Source organism: Aspergillus homomorphus (assembly GCF_003184865.1).
Source record: "Aspergillus homomorphus CBS 101889 unplaced genomic scaffold BO97scaffold_23, whole genome shotgun sequence".
NCBI classification, from domain to species: Eukaryota; Fungi; Ascomycota; class Eurotiomycetes; order Eurotiales; family Aspergillaceae; genus Aspergillus; species Aspergillus homomorphus.
The window spans coordinates 324924-345691 of record NW_020291909.1 but is presented as its reverse complement, the minus strand read 5'-3'; the positions used below and the strand labels follow the sequence as shown (position 1 = coordinate 345691).

The window sequence follows — 20768 nt, the reverse complement described above, 5'->3', positions numbered from 1 at the left end:
AATACCATTTTGCTGGGGCAACAGTCGGGGGCACTTCCGCCCCCACGCGGGATCAACCTTATCCTAAGGCATGAACAGCATCTTACTAGAGACTGATGCTCATTGTACTCTTCTGGGCTCAGCGATAAAAGAATATATTAATTTTGAACATTGTGGTCTATACATAGCTTAAGAACAGCCCCGACTTGACATTAAGTCGACCAGAAAACCAGTTTCCACGTGGTGCACGTGTAGCAAGTATATATAGTTAAGGCGTAAATCACGTTCCATGAGCTCGAGTTTCTAGACACAAAACAAGACTAAATAAGAATCGTATCATCCAAAACCAGACTGGGACATGCATACAAATTCCTAAGCTAGATAGAAATGTTCTAGATATAAACGGCACAGTGACTAAAAACTACTCATAGATCAGCCGGGTCCGAGGGCAGTAACACCTGCATATCCGCACCCGCATCAACGTCCTCCTCAGGTTCATCCGTGAGTATCCCAATGCCACTATCCAGGCGCTTGCGATGCTTTCCCCGTCCAGTCTCCACATCAATGAATCTGGTCATGCTGACCGGTGTGATAGGTTCACTGCCCAGCGTGGTACCTTCCGACTGCAGTTCATCGGACTGAAGCTCCCAGTTGGCAGCTCGGACCTTTGCCTTGCGCCGTTCATTACTGACCGTGTTTTTCATGCAAGCAAATGAACGCGCTTGCTCCGCAGCCCACGTCTCCAGGAGATTATCCCTGGCTTCAGTTTCGAGTCGTAGCTGGTGTTCCAAGCCCACATTGCTCCGCCTTAATCGATCAATTTCCGACTTGGCACTCTGGAGTAAGGTGTTGAGTTCTGCGACGACAACATTCAGGGATCCTATCTCCTTTTCGCAATCTTGAACTTGCTCAGCCGCTTCCTGTTTAAGGCTATCAATCGCCTTCTGGCGTTCCGACTCCAGTTCCTCAACTTTGGCGGCCAATTCGCTCGATCGAAGACGATTATGCTCAACAGTGTCTTCTAGTTCACGAATGCGCGTTTCACGCTCTGCAACTGTGGTCTCGGCAACTCGACGGGCGCTTTCTTGCTCACTCAATTGTAATTGAAGCTTGGATACCTCCTGCCTGTGGACATTGCTGTTCCGGACCTTATCTGACTCGAGCTCCGTGACAAGTGTTTCTAGGCCTTTAACCTCCTCGCGATACCTGTCAAGTGCGGCATTAAGTCTGTCAATGCCTACGGCTTGTTCTTCACCGTTCTTTTCAAGCTCTTGCATCCGCATTCGTGTATGAAGCATGTCGCTAGCAGAGCCGGCAATGGACTCCTCGAGATCGTTGATCTTCCCACTAGCATCTTCATAACGAGCCAAGAGCTTGTCAAATTGACCACGAAGGGCTCTTTCCCGATCACCAGAGCCGACAGCCTTTGCTCGCTCGTCCCCTAGGCTCCTTATCAGCAACTCGACCCGTTTGACTAGAGCGCTAAGAGTCGCAGAGCCGTCATGCAAGCCTGCATTTGGTGTTTCCCCAGGGATCGCTCGTTCAAGCCGCAAGCGTGCGGAGCGAAACTGGTCGCGCATCTCGGAAACAATGTCCTCGGTGTGCTGCCCTGAGAACCCGAGATCTGACAATTCCTCCTTGATGGAATTTAATGCGTGCGTGGCATTCGAAGCTCGACCCAGTGTTTGAGTCAAACTGGGTATCAGTTGATCCACAAAGTCTGGCGGCGGAGACGCCCGATGAAGATGACGCTCAAGCGCAGTACCGTCAAAGGACGCAATGCGAAAGCGGCATGCTTCGAAAAGGGCCCGTTTCTCTTTTCTAGCCGTTTCGAGGTCTGCAATAAGAGCATTGGTTTCTGCTTCTGAGTCACGGTCAGGAAGCAAAAGTCTGGTTGCAGCATCCGCGTAGGGACTCTCACTCCGAAAAAGCTGTCGACCATCCGGCATAAAGCTTTGAAGTTTCCCAAGAGTTCGGAAATCAGGCGAGGTCGAGAGAAGCATTGTTTCACCCTCGAGCCCGCTATCACCGATAACGACTGTATCGCCATCGGTGTTGGCCACGCTGGAGTCGTCTATGAGATCATCTCTGGTAAAAGACAGCTCTTGTCCCAATCTAGGGGTCTCAGGCTCTGAGTACCCGACCAGTGATTGGGAGGGTAGCCATGGGTGTTCCTCAACAGGATCGAGCGTTGCAGCCTTTGGCAAGCCTTCTTGTTGTTTGACCGATTCCAGCTCTTGTTTCAATGAGTCGCGTTCCCGCAACAATGATTGCAGATCCCGCTCAAAACGTGCCGCGTCTCGCTTCTCGCGCTCTAGCTTGTTGATCTCATCACTCAGCCCTATACGTCGAATTCTGCGTTTGGTCCGCGAGTCTAAAAGTTGTCGGAGCGGCGCAAAGCGGAACTCTTGTTCCGACGGAGATACTGTTGGAGAGCTCGACTGATGGCGAGACTTAAAAGCTGGTGTCGAACGACGTCGCAAACGGCGACTTGGAGAGCCAGTCAAAAGATCAACATCCCCTCGGTTGTCAAAGGATGTGCGTAGCATAGCGGAGGTAAGTCCTGTTTCATTGCCCAAGCCATCCTGCAGCTGAGGGCCTGGGTCTGAGAAGCGGACCTTTTTCCGAGGCTGTCTCGGGGTCTTGCAGGGTGTGGATGCGACGTTAGCGTCAGTAGACTGACGACTCGTTTGATAACAGGCTGAGGGTTGAGGCTCCGGTCTGGATACAGAGCCGACCCGTCGTTTGCGCCCGGACTGTCTTGTCTCAACGACCATTGCGTATTGGCCTGGCGGGATATGCGCCTGTTAGGTTGTACAGCAAAGAAAATCAAGGATTATAGGTGGATTATCACCTGGAGGAGAACACTGCAGAAACGTGCTGCAATCGGGAGGTTTGGCCGAGTCGAGTCGAGCACATGGAAGCTGATATACCACCCCGAAGGCAACAGGGAGAGTATATTTTGATATGGTTTTACCCGAACCGGCAAGGGGTCGATCGTGCCTTCCTTACGCGTGATGGCCGGGACCCAGGGCCACTTCCCGATTGGGAAAGTGTAAACAATGGCCGGGCCCGGTGCCTTGCGCACATCAGGTGACTACTGCCGCTGTGCCTGGCGATTGTGATGAGTCTAGCCCGGTGTGTGTGTCGCTGTGACATGTGGGATTTTATCTCCACCCACTCGTTCATAATGACAGCAAGCAGTCTAGTTATCTACCCTGCGTCTCATTACGGATACATCAATTGGTGGCCGGGTCACAGCGGATCCTTGGAACTAGGTCGGGCACTTATCAAACCCAAGCCTGAGGCTGACCCCGACCCTCCGTGTCAGATAAGTTCCTATCTTATCGCCCGCAGAGAGGGAAATTTGGCTCTGCACATCCTACCTCCGCTCCAGGAATCAACGACCGTCTACCTCGAAAACCATCAGCGGTTTTGAGTTTGGCTCCATGCAAGTCACTGCGGACCATCAATTATCGGGCTCCCTTACCTTTATCAAGTCAACTGTCCTGGTAACAACGTTGCACGGTCTCTGCTAGGTGGATGATGAGGTGATGCGGGCCTGCTGCGGGTGATGTCATGCGATCTTACCCTCCCCTCGCCAGGCGAAGAAGCAACCCCCGAGACTAACTTAGGCGTGCAGATCGTTTTTGTCTAGATATCTTCTTCCACCCAACGCCCTCTACTAGCTGTCATTCTTGCGGTTCACAACGATCCCCGCTCCCGATTATAGAGTCTTCTACGCCCGAGCCGCTGCGATGGCCGCTGCGTCAACGAGTTGGTATTCGAGGCAGACTACCTTGGGCGAACCACGACAATCTTCAACCGGGCAGAAGAACGGTCTACAGCCGCTGGTAGCCGACCTTGACGCAGAAACCGATAACATCATGGAAAGCCCTTTGTTGAAGCTCCCTCCCGAACTGGTTCAACAAATCTTGTCTTATCTCTCAGCCCAAGAGCTTGCCCGTGTAGCCGTCACATGTCGTTCTTTCGCTGACCACGTCGACAACGAGTTGTTGTGGTTGAACCTGATCAACTCTTATTTGCCCGAGCCCATCCATGATCCTGGCCTTTTCGACTCCTTTCGTAGCCTTTACATTGCCCATCATCCATGCTGGTTCATTCCTAAGCATAAAATTTGGTTTTCCGACACAGAGCATACAGGGAATCTGATTCTGGCGCGGTATGATCACCGGCGAGGAGTCATCGAGGCATATCGGGTAATTGCAGAGCGGCGCTCTCACCAGTTTCAGATATGGGACTGGAACCCCGATGTTATTATCCAGAGCTTCGACCCGAAGGTCATTCTGTGGTTGGATGACCCCGTTCTCTTGTTAAAAAACCACCGCGAGGGGCGGCCACGCTATTTGCATGGAGAGATCCGCATGCCTATGCCGCTTGAGATACAGCATGTCTTCAATGCATTTTCACTCTGCTCAAAATATCTGCCCCCCAACCTCGATGCCAGCAAGCAATGGCCACCGCCAATCATCCCGAGCACTCATCGAGTCTATCGGGATGTCGAACTACAATTACCCGACTGGGAGCGCAATCCCCGACAGTTGGAAGAGGTGTCAGAGTATGGATTCCGAATCCGAAGATGGGCGCACTTCCGCTTGGGAATGCCCATATTCACGGCTGGTCGAAATGAAACCCTCTCAACCTTTGCGACACTCGACCCTGAAGTGTACACCCCAACCCAGCGCAAGCCATATCAAGGCATTTGGGTGGGCGATTATTCGGCGCACGGGTGCGAATTTTTGCTCATTCTGCAACGCGACCGTTGCGATGGACCTGTCTCTGTGGCCGAGCCCATTGATGGCGAAGAAGTAACGCTAAAGGGCAGCCTAGAGGCAATCAAGTTGACAGGAGACCCCAATGTACCACGAGGAGAAATCTCCTTTGCAGCAGATGACCTCGGCCCTGACGGCCTGGTCCGTATTGCTGATGAAGGCCTTTTCCAGGGCGCCAGGATTGTGCGCAGCCGAGGCCATGTGGCAGGCCTTGGCTTCCGTGATGGTAAGTGTTGAACCCGATTACCTGTCTACTCATGGTTTCTGACCCGAATTTCTAGATACCTTCATTTCGTCACAGCTGATCTTACTCTCAACGGATTGTGTGGCTCACTATTGGGAAACCATGGGTCACATCTCTTATTATCGTCGACTTGATGTTGACACTTTGCTTCAAACGTGAGGCAGAGACTTGACGAAATGTTACGTGTGAACGGTTCATGTCATTTACCTACTTCGCTCAAATCTTCGTGATCAATGGATCTCCGGAAATTCATTTCTGTGGTGCTGTACGCTCAGAACAATATCGGCTTTTCCAACGACATGAGCCCGAGCTGGGCCGCTCGACCAAGTAATCAACCTTTCGCTGACAGGAACCCACTATCTTCCGAGGGGACAACTCAAGATATCCCAGAGCGACAGCACCTGCATTGACAATCCGGCCACCATGCGGAAGAGAGCTGTAGTCTGGTTAAACATCAATGCTTAGAGGACAGGTAGAGCAGAAGGACACGAGGACAGTTTGCTGTCAACATAAGTTATGTACATGGTTATATCGCGGAGAGCGGAGACGGCGCCAATGTCAAAGACACGAGGGAGAAGAAGACTCAAGCTATACAGACAATGAAGGATATTCCTAACGCCGTGATTTGTTGTTATTGCAACGCCAGCAGAGTTGCATGCCGCAGACAATTCCCTTCCATGGGAGACCGACTCGGAAGCGTGGACGACCATCCGGCTTGGGCGGGGGAAGTATTCTTTCCTCTATCCAGGCAACCATAACCGAAATAGACACGTAGCACAGTGCTACAACCGATATCGATAACGAACTTCAAACGTTCACCGAACAGCCAGCCACTTCATCTACGCCGGAACAAAAGGGAGAAGGAAGGCCGACACCGCGGCCGATGATGTTCAACATCTACCGTCTCCGCTCGAACCAGCTGGTCGATCCCAGGACCGCGACGGACTGGTCCATCACCCACTCACCCACACCGAGGTATTGGTCGATCCACTTCTTGAAGTCCTTGTTATCGGTGATCTTGTCGGTTTCGAGACTGGGGCTGTGAAAGACCCCACGCGCAACCCGGGACAGGGGCGGGCGTGAGGAGTAAGAGTTAGCTTTTGAGTGTAGACCATTATCCCGACAGATGCTTTTGTCATTTGGGCGATCTGCAGCATGCAACCTGCCATGCCATCATGTTTGTCCGAAGTGAGAAGCAGAGGGGAGTTATTACGCTAAACCGGTCGACCGCTTGATACCGGCCAGGAAGGCAGAGACTAGTGAGCAAGAAAAACGAGTTAGCAATCTGTGGTCCTGGCATCTGATCGCCGCATGAACTCTAGACTCGACTCTTCTCTCGGGCACATCCTCGAGATCCAACGACAAGGCAGGGGAAGAACATACTAAGCACCGCATCAAAAGCGTAATGGCTGATACGACCCAACTAGAGCGACCACAAGCCATAATCAGTAACTCTTCATGCCCATTTCGCGAAGAATCCAAACTATCGCCCCCCCGTGAAGCACAAGAAGCAGTTCGGACACACCATCTTGACTGTTAGCCTTGCGTGTTATGGTACGATCGAAGTAGGCAAGTAGGGTCAGGCGATCAATCGGTGGGTGACTCGGCAAATCGGTAGGTGGGATGTAGATCGCACTGGATATATCTGCACCGTTAGCTCACTACCTCTACCATCATAATAAACAAAGCTGTACCAAACACAGAAGGAAATCCTCACGTCTTCAACTACTTTCGTTCAAGCGAGGCGCTGCCGGTGGGTTATCGGGTAAACGCTCAGGGCGGAGAGGAGGAGAGGACGCCGACGGAGAAGCGGTTCACGTGCTTCCAGGGCACATGACGTGGGCGAGTGATTTGGGCTAGATTTAGGCTGTACTGTGGGAAAGGCGGTGAGATGGGGTGGGGGAAGGAAAGGGAAGGGGGCTGGGTTGAGGGGCTGGTTCAGCGGGTGGTGGCTGGGGGAGGGGTTGTTTTGTGGCTGGTGCCCACTTTTCTGTTGCGGCTTGCTACAGGGGCGAGGGCAGTGTGATGTATTTATATCTAGGTCTGTCTCATTCAATTTGGCCGTGTGTCTCTATTGTACTTGAGTCTGTACTCTAGACCCAATGTCAATGTTGGAGGGTGAAGAATTGCTTCACATACAGCTAATATTGAAGCCATGGGATTTTGTGGCGGGTTATATAGCGGTACTTGGGGGAGGTTGAGCATATCAAAGTAGTATATCAAATAGTGGAATTACTTGTCATCTGGCGAGGGTCAGGGGATCAAGTAAGACAGTCGACCGTAGGTAGCCTCTCGAAAAAGTTGAGCAGAGTGGTCATCATGGTAATCCGGTTTCCATTGAACCTCTTTGGAGAACTCGATCTTCCTGAGGACCTCAGGAGTTAGTGCTAAGTCAGAATTGATCATTGGTAGCGAGTTTGACGAGAAAAAAGATTCGTGACAGAGATATATCTCTAGTTATAGTAGCAGTGTCGAATACTGCACATATATACACTTGGCCATCCATACTCAAGGCTAGAAAGTGCTCTTTGAAGCAGCAAGTCAAAAACCACCGATGGCCGAAGCAAAGATAAAAAGCATAATTTATACTTATGTGAACATTTACCTCCGAGTACTAAGTAGGCCCGGAGTAACTGCCGTGCTTGCCGGGCAGACAAGAAACTCCGCGCACCGGTAAAAGCCAAGTGCGGGCCTTGGACTCTGCGGACCGCGGAGTTGGGCCCTGTAATTACAAGTAGCTGCCTGGTCTCTGAGGCAACCCCGAACTCAAGAGTTCGTCTCACCGGGCGTCCCGAGTCGGCAACCGAAGTCTATCAATCCGTCGGAGAAGTCTGGATAGGGGGCGAACCTGTGTCCTGGCCAATCGGAGAGAGAAGAGTGATGCTGATGTTGGGATAATGTAAACCTCGTGTGGTAGAAGGTTGAGATACAGTAATGATTGCTCGGATGTGGGTGGTTGGCTTGCGTAAAGCAGCACCATGTAGATTGATACTGTTCGGGTCAAGGGCATGACGGAGGTCTTGGATCATCGATCCTTGAAAGTGGACTGACACGCACACAAACAGCTTCATCCATGCTTGACTATGAAATTTCGGTTGGTTGTGTATGTCACAAATGACCATGTTTAGAATCGTACTGCATCGTCTGATAGCGATCGTTCAGCCCTACGGACCGTCTCATCCACTTCGGCTCCAGGCTCCCAGTAAAAGGATGGGATATGCGTCCTGTGCGGCATCTGATTGAACGTCTGATGCTCATGGTGGGGATTGTGTCTCCTCCAGTGGTTTTGTCATGTGGTCCATGATCCATCGGGGCAAGCTGGTTCTTGGAGAACAAGGATACAAGGGGAAAATATGGGTTGTTGGCGACGTCGTAGACTCGCTACTAGATAGGGCAACGATCTCTCAACCGAATCGGGAGAGCTGCGAGTGAGGTGTGCCTGAGGACTCTGCTCCGGTTGGCGGTGCTTCCAGTACAAACAGACCCGGAACGGTGGTCAAGCAAGCAGCCAGCCGAAACAGAAAGATAGAGAGGGTTGCCATGAACAAACAAACGCATTAATAATAGCAATTAGAAACTAATGGTGAGCTACCCGTGGGGAACCGACCGAGAAGTGGAAGAGAGAGAGAGAGAGAGAGAGAGCTCAAAACGGCTGCCAACATTTTTCCAGACCGAACGAAGGACGGGCCACCCCTCTCTGAGAGTTGACTAGTCCCTCCCTCCACTCTACGCTCACTCGCTCTCTCTCACCGGATCCGCCGCCGCTCATCTTTTCTTCTTCCCTATCTTCCCCCCCACCCCACTCTTCCTCTCTCTCTCTCTCCTCCCCTCTGCTTCTTCTCTTTCTTCTCCTCCTTCTTCCTTCCACATCTCTCTCTTCTCTCCAATTCTCCCTTACCTCTTCTGATACTTTCCTACCCGGTTCAGTAGAGACATCATCCAAAATGGCCGCCAGTTCTTCTCTCGACCATCTGAGCAACCGTATGAAGCTGGAGTGGCACTCCAAGCTGAACACGGAGATGGTTCCCTCTAAGAACTTCCGCCGCACTTCCATCATCGGAACCATCGGTACGTCTTCCCTTTAAGCGCTCTGCATCAATTCTGCTTCGGTACAGCTTCAGAAGGTCAATGAGCTCATCCGTTACTGACATTTTGCCCCGCTTTCAGGTCCCAAGACCAACTCCGCCGAGAAGATCAACCTTCTCCGCAGAGGTACGAATGGATATTTCCCATCCCACTCGTTCAAAATGCGAGATACTAATCAGTAACTCAGCCGGTCTTAACGTCGTTCGCATGAACTTCTCCCACGGTTCCTACGAGGTGAGTTTCCCTGGCGCGACCGCCGATTTGTCCTCAATGCTGATTTTGATAGTACCACCAATCCGTTATCGACAACTCGCGCGAGGCTGCTCGCACTCAGGACGGACGTCCTCTGGCCATTGCTCTCGACACCGTAAGTGCATCTGACATATGCTCCTTGAATTGCGCATCTGACCCGACCGTAGAAAGGACCTGAGATCCGTACCGGAAACACCGTCGGCGACCAGGATATCCCCATCAAGGCCGGCCACGAGCTGAACATCACTACCGACGAGCAATATGCTACTGCCAGTGACGACAAGAACATGTAAGTCAATTGGTTCATGCCATCCTCGCGGACTTAGAAAGTCATTTTGGGCCGGAGGTGTCTCCTAGTCAGCTATGACTGACCAGTCTTCTCTCAGGTACCTTGACTACAAGAACATCACCAAGGTGATTGCTCCCGGCAAGCTCATCTATGTCGATGACGGTATCCTTTCTTTCGAGGTTCTGGAGGTCGTAGACGACAAGACCCTGCGCGTCAAGTGCTTGAACAACGGCAACATCTCCTCCCGTAAGGGTGTTAACTTGCCCGGCACTGATGTCGACCTTCCCGCTCTGTCCGAGAAGGATATTGCCGACTTGAAGTTCGGTGTTAAGAACGATGTCGACATGGTCTTCGCTTCGTTCATCCGCCGTGGTAGCGACATCCGCCAGATCCGTGAGGTTCTCGGCGAGGAGGGTAAGGAGATTCAGATCATTGCCAAGATCGAGAACCAGCAGGGTGTCAACAACTTCGATGAGATTCTCGAGGAGACCGACGGTGTCATGGTTGCTCGTGGTGACCTTGGTATCGAGATCCCCGCCCCCAAGGTGTTCATCGCCCAGAAGATGATGATTGCCAAGTGTAACATCAAGGGTAAGCCCGTCATCTGCGCCACCCAGATGCTCGAGTCTATGACCTACAACCCCCGCCCCACTCGTGCTGAGGTGTCCGATGTTGCCAACGCCGTTCTTGACGGTGCCGACTGTGTCATGTTGTCGGGTGAGACTGCCAAGGGTTCCTACCCCGCTGAGGCTGTCAAGATGATGTCCGAGACCTGCTTGCTCGCCGAAGTTGCCATTCCCCACTTCAACGTCTTCGATGAGCTCCGCAACCTCGCTCCCCGCCCCACCGATACCGTTGAGTCCATCGCTATGGCCGCTGTCAGTGCCAGTCTGGAACTCAACGCTGGCGCCATCATTGTCCTGACCACTAGGTAAGAGACACGCTCCAGTTGATCGAATGATGCGCTAATATGTCTTGCAGCGGCCAAACCGCTCGTTATGTCTCCAAGTACCGCCCCGTTTGCCCCATCATCATGGTCTCCCGTAACGCCAAGGCCTCTCGGGTAAGTCGCAGTGCTTTGTGTGGTTTTAAGATCGTGTGTGCTGACAAGTTCAATCGCAGTACTCTCACTTGTACCGTGGTGTCTGGCCCTTCCTCTTCCCCGAGAAGAAGCCCGACTTCAACGTCAAGATCTGGCAGGAGGACGTTGACCGCCGTCTCAAGTGGGGTATCAACCACGGTCTCAAGCTCGGCATCATCAACAAGGGCGACAACATTGTCTGCGTCCAGGGATGGCGCGGTGGCCAGGGCCACACCAACACCATCCGTGTGGTCCCTGCTGAGGAGAACCTCGGCCTGTCTGAGTAAATTCTTGGTTCGAGGATACCGCCACCAGGCCGGTGGATGATGCGACGAACGACAACGATTGGATAGTAACGCGCCAAGGGTGTTGTGTCTCTGGATATATCGTAGCACAAGGTCTTCTCTCATTTTCAACGCGATGATGACGGACGATGGATGATCCCCGAGCAGTGGCCACAAGCACCGAGCGTCCACTGCTCGAGCTTGGTTTCGTGAGTCGGGACGAGGTTGACCGAGAAGCACCTGGAGTGCTGTTCGGGTTTTGCCAGACTTCTCTTTGCTTCTCCCCGACGGCGCGGCTGAAGTGGGACACACTGGAGTTACCAGTTGTAATCTGCCTGCCATCTCTTTTGACAGTATCGAACTCATTAGGCAGTCATGTTCGGGTGGATTTTCTCTTTCCAAAAGCTGCGATTCCAAAAAAAAAACTAGAATAATGAGTTTTGCACATGTTAATAATTGCTCAGTCAATCATCGTCGTTCCTATGCTGCCCGTAGTCGACCTTGCTTAGTGCTAAGTTAGTGGTCCATCAGCCCTATTGTGTTGCTTATGAGTAATAGTGCCTTCCAATAAATGAGTAACAATGCCGCTTGCCAGCTAAGACAAGCGCAAAGTCCCACGGGAGCATCATTGCAGCAGCAGCAGCAGCAGCAGCAGAAGCGCCCAAGCGCGGAGGAAGGAGCAAACGGAGGAAAAACACTCCGGATCTCACCACAAGGCAGGACAGAGCAGGGGTTCGGCCCTTTTTAAGAAAAAGAAGAAAAGATGGAATGCGGGGGTTTTAGTGGGAAACCGATTACCCCGAAAGACCGAGGTCAGCTCTCCCCTTCCTTTTTTCAAAGAGACCTTCGGTAATAAATCGGGAAACACTTGAGGTTTAAGTAGTAGTGGTCGGAACGGGTCCGGGTGGTCTGTTGTAGTCGTTGAAAGATCGCACCTTAATACCACTAAACACAAAACAGCACCTCTGAGGGGAGGACGCAAAAGGGGAAATAGAGAAGAAGATTGAAGAGAAAAAGAAAAGGGAGAGAATCGAAACAATTAGATTGATTGTGAGAAGGGAACAGCAAGGAGGGCAAATCAAATTCCCGCGTGCTCACCCGAATGTTCCCGGGATCAGCCGGTGAAGGGTCGGGTGGTGGTGGAAGAGAGAAGCGTCGGGAGAACGGAAGTTGGGTGGTTTAGCATTGCGGGTGCAGTGCGTGGTGGTTCTTGCCCGGCCCGGTGCCGGTTTCTTCTTCAATCTGCTTTTTTGCCGGATTTTGCTGGTCTAATTGTCGAGTAAGCAGTTGACTCCCTACCGGTGAAGGTATACCGTGGGGATTTGGGTGGAATAGTAAGAAAGAAATGAAGTGGATGGTGGTTTTCATGATCGTGATGCAATCAAATCAGTCAACGCTAATCGCTGGCTAATCTCTCACTCCATTAATTACATTAAGGAAAGTACCGAGTTCTCTGCCGGTGAAAAGCTCGGATTATATGCTAATGCAAACAAAACCGCTTCGTGTTTTCCATGCTCAGTCGCTCACGTGTCATGGCAAATTGAATCAAAGTAACGCAGAGAAAAACAAAGATAAAGCGAATAATTGGCACCATAGAAGGACTGTTTGGTTCTTTTATACATCACTTCGTGTCGTCTCTTCGTGTCCTTATGTATGTACGTCTGTATGTATGCATGTTTGTCGTAGTTCATACAAGATGAAGTGTGATTGGAGGTATATGGAGTTGCCATCTTCAGCAAAATGGCAGCCCACTTCAGTGCGTCGTCTCCTCATTAGCATCACCATCGGTGGCTGAGTGATTGGGCTGGTTCGGGTAGTGCTCGATTGGAGCGTATCGGAATGCTTGGGGTTGTTGGAATTGGTGCCAGCAGCTAATAAATCAGTCAGTATCACTCCAGCGAGCATATTCCTACTGGATAGTAACCTACCTCGGTGCCTGGAGGACGTATCGGGCCATGGCCTCCCGGAAGCGACTTTTGTACTCCTTCGGGCTAGTAACAGTAGGCCGGTTCTTGCCACCACCGGCAAAACCACGGTCCTTGATCCAGGACTCCAGCTTCTTGTCCCAGGTGTAGGTTCGAATGCAATCGATGACTCCGACAACCAGTTCTGAACGGTTCTCATCGATGGCTATCATTAGAGAGTAATCCATCACATTCTGACGACCCAGGAAGAGGGTATCGTTCCAGACGCTTTGGCTGAGGAGCTTCTTGGAATGTTCACGGACGAACAGTGGTGTCTCGTAGATAAAATCAACCATATTCTCATCGAGAAGCACCTCGTTGCGTTCTCCGGTGCTCTGCACTTTGCGGTTCCTCATTGAGCCTTTGAGGTCGAATATCCGTGTCGGAACTCGGTCGTAGAACAGGTTCTCCATCAGCAGTAAGAACCAATTGAACTCCGTCCCCGTGGCAGGATTCTTGATGATGACCTGGTAGAACCCGAACATCTTGGCGATTGCGGAAGGGAGTTCGTGAAAGAGAGCTTCGGACATGATCTGGAAATACGCGGGGGCGAATTTCAAGAATGCCTGGGTTTCAATGGGCGACAGTGACTTGAGGATAAAGCGATCATCGAGGGTCTTTAAGAACAAGGACTTGGTCTTGCCTCCTTTCGAGTCCCATTTAGCACATCGGGAGAGTGATTCCACAATACGCTCTGCGACACCACACTTCCTCCGTAAAGCGTCGAACTGCTCGGCGTAGAAGATCTTACACAGCATCTTGGCTTGACCTTCTTGGAACTGATATTTCAGGTGCGTGCCGGTTGACCGCAGAAGTGCATGCTCCACCCGAGTTTCTTCGAGGGCCTCTGTCCCTTCTTCTAGGCTTGCGGTCTTCTCCTCAGGCTCCTCGTAGCGCCGTTGGATACCCGTCAATTTCTCCTTATAGTCAGACGAGTCCAATGCGAACGCTATCAGTGAGCTTGGTTCATCCTCACGCACGACAATATCGCAATCAGCGAAGACATGATCGGTCATAGTGAGTGGGTAGTCGAGAGGTGTCCAACCACTGGCTGAGCGCTCCGACCAGAAATTCGTCAGCATCTTGAGGAGGGTGCTTCTTTCGTGTTTCGGAAACTCTTTGAGGTCCATTTGTTCATCCTCCGGGGACCCCTTGATCTCGTCGTTCGAGTCGGTTCGCTGAAGGTCATCTGCCAATGTACGGTCCTCATCACTGTGTGCCTCTGCTTCATTGTCCGACAAATTATGCTCATCACGAGTTTCGTCCTCAATCTCTGGTTTCGCGTCAGGAAGATCGTGAGAAATGGAATCTTTCCTGTTGTCCTCCTCCGAGTCCTTTCTGAGGATGTCCTCGCTGTTTCTACTTGACTGATCCAGAGGGATACGCGACAGTAGTTCGTCACCTTCACCCGAAGGCTCTCGCTCTTCTACTGCCTCTCTAACGTTCTTATACACTTCCACAATGGGCTTGGAGGAGGCTAGTGGAAAAGCCCTGGAATGCGCCCCTTTAGCGGCACGCTGGGCTCTTTCACGTTGGCGCTCCTTCTCAAATTCTCGGCTCAGTTGCTCAAAGTGTCGCGCCAGGTTAGACACCCGTGAGTTCCTTCGGGGTATTGAACGTGGGATGAAAGATGGGCCAGGCGTCATCCTCCCGTTCCGCAGGGCATTGAAGCCAAATAATTTCTTGTCTCCAGGCTTGAACTTGGATTCTAGAGGAGGACTGGGGGTTCCATCCAACGGATTCATCTTTCCAAGCGCAAGCTTCATGCCCCGGATAGGTACACCTTCGTACGCTAGCTCCTTTTGCGGTTGAACGGGTTGAGTTTGAGAGCGAAACAAAGGCGGAGAGGACGACTTTCCGCTACGCCGGAAGAGACCTTCGGCCGGTCGTGGGATTGCCGACGGCAGACGGCTCGGAGGGATGACTTTGACTGCATCTTCACTCTTCTTTCGTGCATGAGTACTGGAATATTCGGGAAAGGGAATCTCCGTCGCTTTCGCATCAGGCACTGTAACAGGCACTGTAGGAATGGCCATGGGAGAAGGGGTGTCCATAGTCTCCAGAGAGCTTGCCACAGAGGGCACCAATGCTGACGGTTCTGGCTGCGCCGATGGTGTTGCGAGATCGAGATGTTGGACCTCTTTCTCTGCGGCCAGCTCAGCTTGAGGAGGCGAAAATCGTGAGCTTACCGGGCTAGATGAGATAGCTGATGAATCTATATCATCTCTGCTTAGCTCACTTCCTTGACTATGAGCGACATCTTTTCTGTTCGAATGCTCCTCGACAACCGACACGAGAACGTCCTGAGCTTTTTCAGGCGAGAGGGTCATGCGACGTGCCTGATGGATCCTTTCTGACTCCGGACTATTCCCACACTCTATCTCGGTTGGGGTTGTTGGGGGCTCTTCATTAGAGGTGAGCGAGGTCACAGACGCATCCCTGTCCAAAAATATCTTCTTCAGCTGCAAAGTCGCTAGACGCCGGATGTCCTTCTCCGAAGGGAAGAAATTCTTCTCAAACTCGGCGAAGGCAGTGTCCCATTCCACAACCTTTTCCTGGACAGCTCGGAGGACTTCGTTCAACGGTATGACCTCCCAGTACTGGGAATTGGTATACTTGTCTTGAAGATGCTTAACAAACATAGCGCTATCTTCATTGGCCTTTCTGTTCAGGTTCTCAATTTCCTTTTTGCAGTCTTCTGCTAATTTTGGAATCACGCTTTCGACATTGATCCCCTTCAATCTGGCTTTGACTGAGGTCATGAATCTATTGATGCGTTGTTCCATCCTCTGATAGACCTCGTTTCTGAGTTTGAGATCGTTGTCCACTTTCCAAGTGACTCGGGTCCGTGGAACGATAATCTCAAGTAGGTTAATTGTATCATAGTGAACTTGGATAGCAACATCCTTGAAGCCAAAGAAACGAAGATGATCGCGCTGCAGGTCATGGGGACAAACCCCCGCTCGGGCATGAAGGTTCTTGTTCCAGAACGAAAGCTCCAAGTACTTCCCGAAAGAATACTTCCAGGTGCCTTCGGACATTGGGAAGACCTGGGTTTCATTGCCACAGATCTTGCAGCAGCTCCACATCAAAATGGTATCCTGGAGGCCGCGAAGCTTCGAGGGATACGGCTGGGTGAAGATACTTATCTGGGCTTCTCCGTGGACATACTGACGGTGATGCTCGAACATTCTTTTCTCGCAGCCGTTCGCCGTGCAAACTGCATTGGCATGGAGACAGATATCCTCTACATATTGCCCAAGCGTACAGTCTGGCTCAAAGATTGCATCTCCACCATGCTCATTGTAGTACTCTAGCGCAAGGAGATCTGGCCCGGAACACGGGATCGAGGTGGTAGTGCAGACAAGGCTAAACAGGACGACAATGTTTTGATGTGCGTATGGGTCAAAGAGACCGACGCTGCCAGCGACATAGGCCTCCCACTGTCGTTTCTGGGTTTGATAATGATGAAGCGCTCGGTCATACTCGGCATCATGGGCTGCACGCAAAACTTCTTTGACCTTTAGGGGAGCTCCTTGTGGAGCCTGATGGACCATTTCAGGAGTGACGAGAATAAATTTTTGGGCTTTCGCCTTTTCGTCTGTGGGCAAACCTGAATCAGGATCTTGGTCGCGGAGACGCTTCAGGTAGGCTAGCCTGCGCTCCATCTCCCGAGCCCTTGCGAGTAGATAAGGAGGCTCGAATTTGACGAACGGAGAGGCAGACAATATCTTCGTTTCATGATCATGAATGATCTCCTCGTAGTACGTCGGCATGGGAACGTCGTCAGGGACTTCGCTAACCTCGCTGGTGGTCACCAAAGCCTCTTGAGACGAATTACCAGACTTCTTCTCACTCGATTCTCGATCGAACTCTAACTTTTTGTCGGGGTCAGTATCAGGTAAAGACGGCATCTGTGCAAATTCATCTCTCATCAAGCAGGTCTCTAGTTTGAGATTATAGGCAACATATGCCATGAACTCAGTGATCCGTTTAACTTTGGCAAGGATATTACCGTCACCTCCCCGCAAGACAATTGTACAGCCGAGTTCCTTGCGGCAGCCGGACAGGTACATGTATGTCTTTTTGCGGCCATTGTACAGGTAAGTTTTGACGTCAAAGCTGCCGCAGTCACTACTCACAGGCGTGGTCACAAGCTTGTCCATTGATGTTATAATCCGTGTCTGAGTGCAGCGAGAAACAGCCTCAAGGACCGAGGATTTCACATTGTATGCGGTTGCAATATTTGCCTTTTCCAGCAATTCCAGAGCTAAGCCAGACACGTTCTTCTCAACTAGAAGCAAGTTTGGCCGGAGAGCAGCAATGCGGCTAACCAAGTTCTCGAGGAACTCTCGCTCTTGACGAATCACGGGCTCTAAACTCATAAAGTGCTGCTGATGCCGTGCATACTCAAGTGGAAAAGCAATGATCAAGATTTTAGGTTGCGGAATGCTCCGAGGCATACTTTTAAGTGCAAGGTTCTTGGTGAAAACCAGACCTGAGACATACGATGTGTCCCCGGGCCTACCACCTGATATCTTCTTGAGCTTAATGTAGTGACGAATGTCCATGTCATCACCACCCTGCACATCTGGGACAACTTCATCGGCTGCCTTTAAAAGGATGGGAAGAAGAGCCGTCTCCCACTTTGACGCATTAGGCACGGAGGCATCTTTTAGGAGTTGTTGCAGGAGCTGTCGAACGTGATGCAGACTAGCCTTATTTAGTTCGACCGGGGGAGCGCCAGCTCCTCTCATAGACGAGCTCCTTGTCATCTTGAATCCACTCGAAGCGATCCCGATGGGGTGGAGGTGAGCAAGGCTTGGCGGCTCATGTGGGTTAAAGACGCTATCTTTGGACGCCCTTGGGGAATGACGGTGATGGATACTACTCGCAACGCTCAAATTGCGGCGTCGAGAAGCCCGGGGCAAGTTTACGGCTCTCGAGCTACTTAGGCTTCCTTCATCACCGTCACGGTAAGAGAAGTTCAGATTAGTAGTGCTTCGGTCTCCAAAAGCAGACCGACCTTTCTTCATCGCTGCAAGTAGCCCGCTGAAAGTGGTTCTCTCGCCCTCACCGCCGCTTTTGGACAATGAGCCTTCGGAAACCGCAGACAAAAGGTTGGGTTGCTCGTCGCCGCTGGAGGCATCGTCTGAAAGATATTGTGCCAAGTCTGGATCTATGATATTGTCCTTGTGAAACGCGGGGAGACGCTGTTCACGGGTAGTATCATCTGCATGGCGACGTTGAAAAGGAGCTCTGTCATCATGAAATGGCTTGAAGTTGCGAATATATTGCTGACGCGAATGATGGCGTTTGTGACCTATAGAATGGGTTCTTCCACTCAATGTGGACTTCAGCGATCTTGAGGAGGTAGGCCTGGCTAGGGGTCTATCAGGACTAATCTCCAAGACGGCAGATCGGCGGTTGTGCCCTTCACCCGCACGCCTAGTCGCTGGGATGGCCATAGTCGGCGTCTTCATAACATGTTCGATGGATTGCGAGACTATAGAGGACGTATCGTCATCGTCAGGGAGTATGCGTGAATATATGCCTGCGCCCAGTTCGGACACCCGAGGATTAACCACGATGGGGCTTTGTTCGCTATCTGAAAATTCGGAAGAATCATCATCATGACCGTTGATCATAGCCTCACAAGGTTTGCAGACACGAATGGTCCCAGGTTGACCAAACCTGTCACCCGGAATGAGGAGAGTACATTTTGAGTCGAAAATTTGGCCACAGGTTCGGCAGTGATGTTTGCGTCGGAAAGTAGAGAATGTTTCTCCACAATGGAAACAATCTTTTGCATTTTCATCTCGCATCCAAAACTCTTTGCTGAGTAGTTTGCTCCGCAGCTGAGACATGACGCCTTCGCCTCCACCATGAGACCGCCGGCTACGTCCGTCTTGGCTAGAAACTCGTTCCACGGCGGTATTGAGCGGAGGCAGGATTGGCGTCCCGGAGTTGGACTCCCCTGTTGAGGCTTGAGAAGCCACATAACCGGGTAAACGACTTGCGCTTGATATAGAGGGTCTTTCACCTGTTTTAAGCTTGATAGGAGCTTTCGCTGGCTCTTTTGACTGGGAGCTTCCATCAGTCAATGGGACCGGGGCAGTGACGCCCAGTGGCAATTTCCCTTCAGGCAAAGACCCTTCCCCGTGGTTTGAAACTTGACTGACGCTGTTTGTCCTCGAGCCAGAGGCAACTGTTGATCTTTCGGGTTTGAAAGAAGCACCTGAGTTTGACCTCAATCTTTCGTGAGGCAAGGATATACCATCTGGGCCAAGGTCAACCGATCTTTTCGCCTTTCGCAATGGCCCGGGTAAAGTGGATTCTATGTCATGGATTATATGCCCATCCGACCTCCTAAGATTATCGGGAGGCTGACTGCCCGCCGTTGATGATCTGCTAATCTCCTGACCATCGTAGGCGCTTTGATGTGACTTGACCTGGATAAGCGGAGAGGTCGGAAGACGTTGGCTCCAGCCTGAAGAGCTTAGTGATGCAATGTGCGGGCCTTCTTCCTTGTCCGTGCCAGCGGAGTCCACTGTCTGTAGGCTATTGGTAGAAAAATTGGCCGAGGTGTTACTTGAGTGGAGAGGTGGTTCTTTGACAGCATTCACATGAATCTCCGTGACTGTAGGGTCTACAGCCAATGCGCTGCCTGTAGTCTTCGGCAAGGGTGGAACGGGAGATTTCAAGGCTGGCTGTGGTAAGATAGAGGCTTTAGAGGATATGCTTGTTGCCTTTGAAGAAACCTTGGAGCTTTTAGCCAGTCCCAACGGCTGCGGGCCATTCGAAGCAGAGAAGCTTCCAGGCACCGGTGAGTGCAACCTCGATCCCTGAGATGAGCCGGGGTGGTGCTGTAGCGACTCTGCGACAGAGTCTGGGGCCGATCGGGGAAACGAGCGCTCTGACGGAGGGGGACTTTTCAGGCCAGTGTCTTCGATGGACGTGTTGTTCGATGTCTTGCCTACACCACCAACAATCCCACCCACTGAAGTTCGGAACCTAGTATATAGCCCACTCAAGCCTCCTTGCAGTTCGCCTGAGAGGCTCTTCTCGTCGACGATCGAGGTTGGGGCTGGTGGGCTTGTGAAGTCGTTGAACACGGTAAGGCTATCAGACTGGTAAGCTGCGTTATGGATCTGATCGAGGGTGGCATTCAGGCTTTCGCGTTCAGCCTGGGTTGATATAGACGCTCGAGAGCCTCTGCGGCCGAGAGGGAGGAAGACAGACGACGCAGATGGACTAGCTGTCCCTTGGGATCGTTGGGACGCCATCCAGGCTCCGTCACGCCCACACAACACACGGGTAGCACAGAGGAAAGTATCTCCCGCGGGTGACCTTAACGCGTCAACCTCACAAGTTTAGGAAGAGTAAGGGGTGGCAGGCATTCGAGGTATCTTGCTGCTGGTGCGGAGCTGCGTTGCTCGGTGATCGGAGTCTGTGCGGTGAGGATCCATGCATGGAGAGGTCGACTCCACATCATCTGGAGATGTTTATATCGGGTGGGTTTTCGGGAAGAGGGTCAGACTGTCAGTTCGCGTCGATGACAGAAGGCAGACAGAAGGCAAAGATTGACTTTTGCCGTGACAACGGGGGCGAGTGGAGAAGGCGAGGAAGTTGAATGATAATTCGGTGATTCATTGTCTAGACTCGGCGACAGAGAGGAAGACAAGCAGAGGCCGCAGGGATTGGGACGAAGCCCATGACATGTGCCGCTGCCCAATGACGTGGTTTGAGGAACTCAGAGGGGCTGTGGCTGGTATCCGAGCCGCGCCACAGCCAAG

General features: G+C 51.7%; 5 protein-coding genes across 5 annotated transcripts; 2 read left to right on the top strand and 3 right to left on the bottom strand.

Moving 5' to 3' along the window:
* Positions 1-180: 180 nt before the first annotated feature.
* Positions 181-3132, bottom strand: BO97DRAFT_102794 (uncharacterized protein). The gene is made up of 3 exons (XM_025689845.1): positions 2834-3132; positions 346-2767; positions 181-282 (listed from the first exon to the last, which is right to left on the bottom strand). Exon 2 carries the CDS (start codon positions 2754-2756, stop codon positions 405-407), a length of 2352 nt encoding a protein of 783 aa, XP_025550506.1. The 5' UTR covers positions 2757-2767; positions 2834-3132; the 3' UTR covers positions 181-282; positions 346-404.
* Positions 3133-3624: 492 nt separating this feature from the next.
* On the top strand, positions 3625-5395 carry BO97DRAFT_102760 (F-box protein). Its single transcript, XM_025689844.1, has 2 exons — positions 3625-4998; positions 5054-5395. Exons 1-2 carry the CDS (start codon positions 3738-3740, stop codon positions 5173-5175), a joined length of 1383 nt encoding a protein of 460 aa, XP_025550505.1. The 5' UTR covers positions 3625-3737; the 3' UTR covers positions 5176-5395.
* A 424-nt stretch (positions 5396-5819) lies between these two features.
* Positions 5820-6766, bottom strand: BO97DRAFT_102693 (DUF1748 domain-containing protein). Its single transcript, XM_025689843.1, has 5 exons — positions 6734-6766; positions 6542-6651; positions 6400-6439; positions 6230-6272; positions 5820-6094 (listed from the first exon to the last, which is right to left on the bottom strand). Exons 2-5 carry the CDS (start codon positions 6542-6544, stop codon positions 5914-5916), a joined length of 267 nt encoding a protein of 88 aa, XP_025550504.1. The 5' UTR covers positions 6545-6651; positions 6734-6766; the 3' UTR covers positions 5820-5913.
* A 2024-nt stretch (positions 6767-8790) lies between these two features.
* Positions 8791-11492, top strand: BO97DRAFT_370806 (pyruvate kinase CDC19). Its single transcript, XM_025692790.1, has 8 exons — positions 8791-9084; positions 9184-9228; positions 9290-9336; positions 9389-9469; positions 9522-9643; positions 9741-10574; positions 10625-10706; positions 10766-11492. Exons 1-8 carry the CDS (start codon positions 8961-8963, stop codon positions 11009-11011), a joined length of 1581 nt encoding a protein of 526 aa, XP_025550503.1. The 5' UTR covers positions 8791-8960; the 3' UTR covers positions 11012-11492.
* A 1076-nt stretch (positions 11493-12568) lies between these two features.
* On the bottom strand, positions 12569-20350 carry BO97DRAFT_102437 (1-phosphatidylinositol-3-phosphate 5-kinase FAB1). Its single transcript, XM_025689842.1, has 2 exons — positions 12937-20350; positions 12569-12879 (listed from the first exon to the last, which is right to left on the bottom strand). Exons 1-2 carry the CDS (start codon positions 20256-20258, stop codon positions 12762-12764), a joined length of 7440 nt encoding a protein of 2479 aa, XP_025550502.1. The 5' UTR covers positions 20259-20350; the 3' UTR covers positions 12569-12761.
* Between the last annotated feature and the right edge of the window lie 418 nt (positions 20351-20768).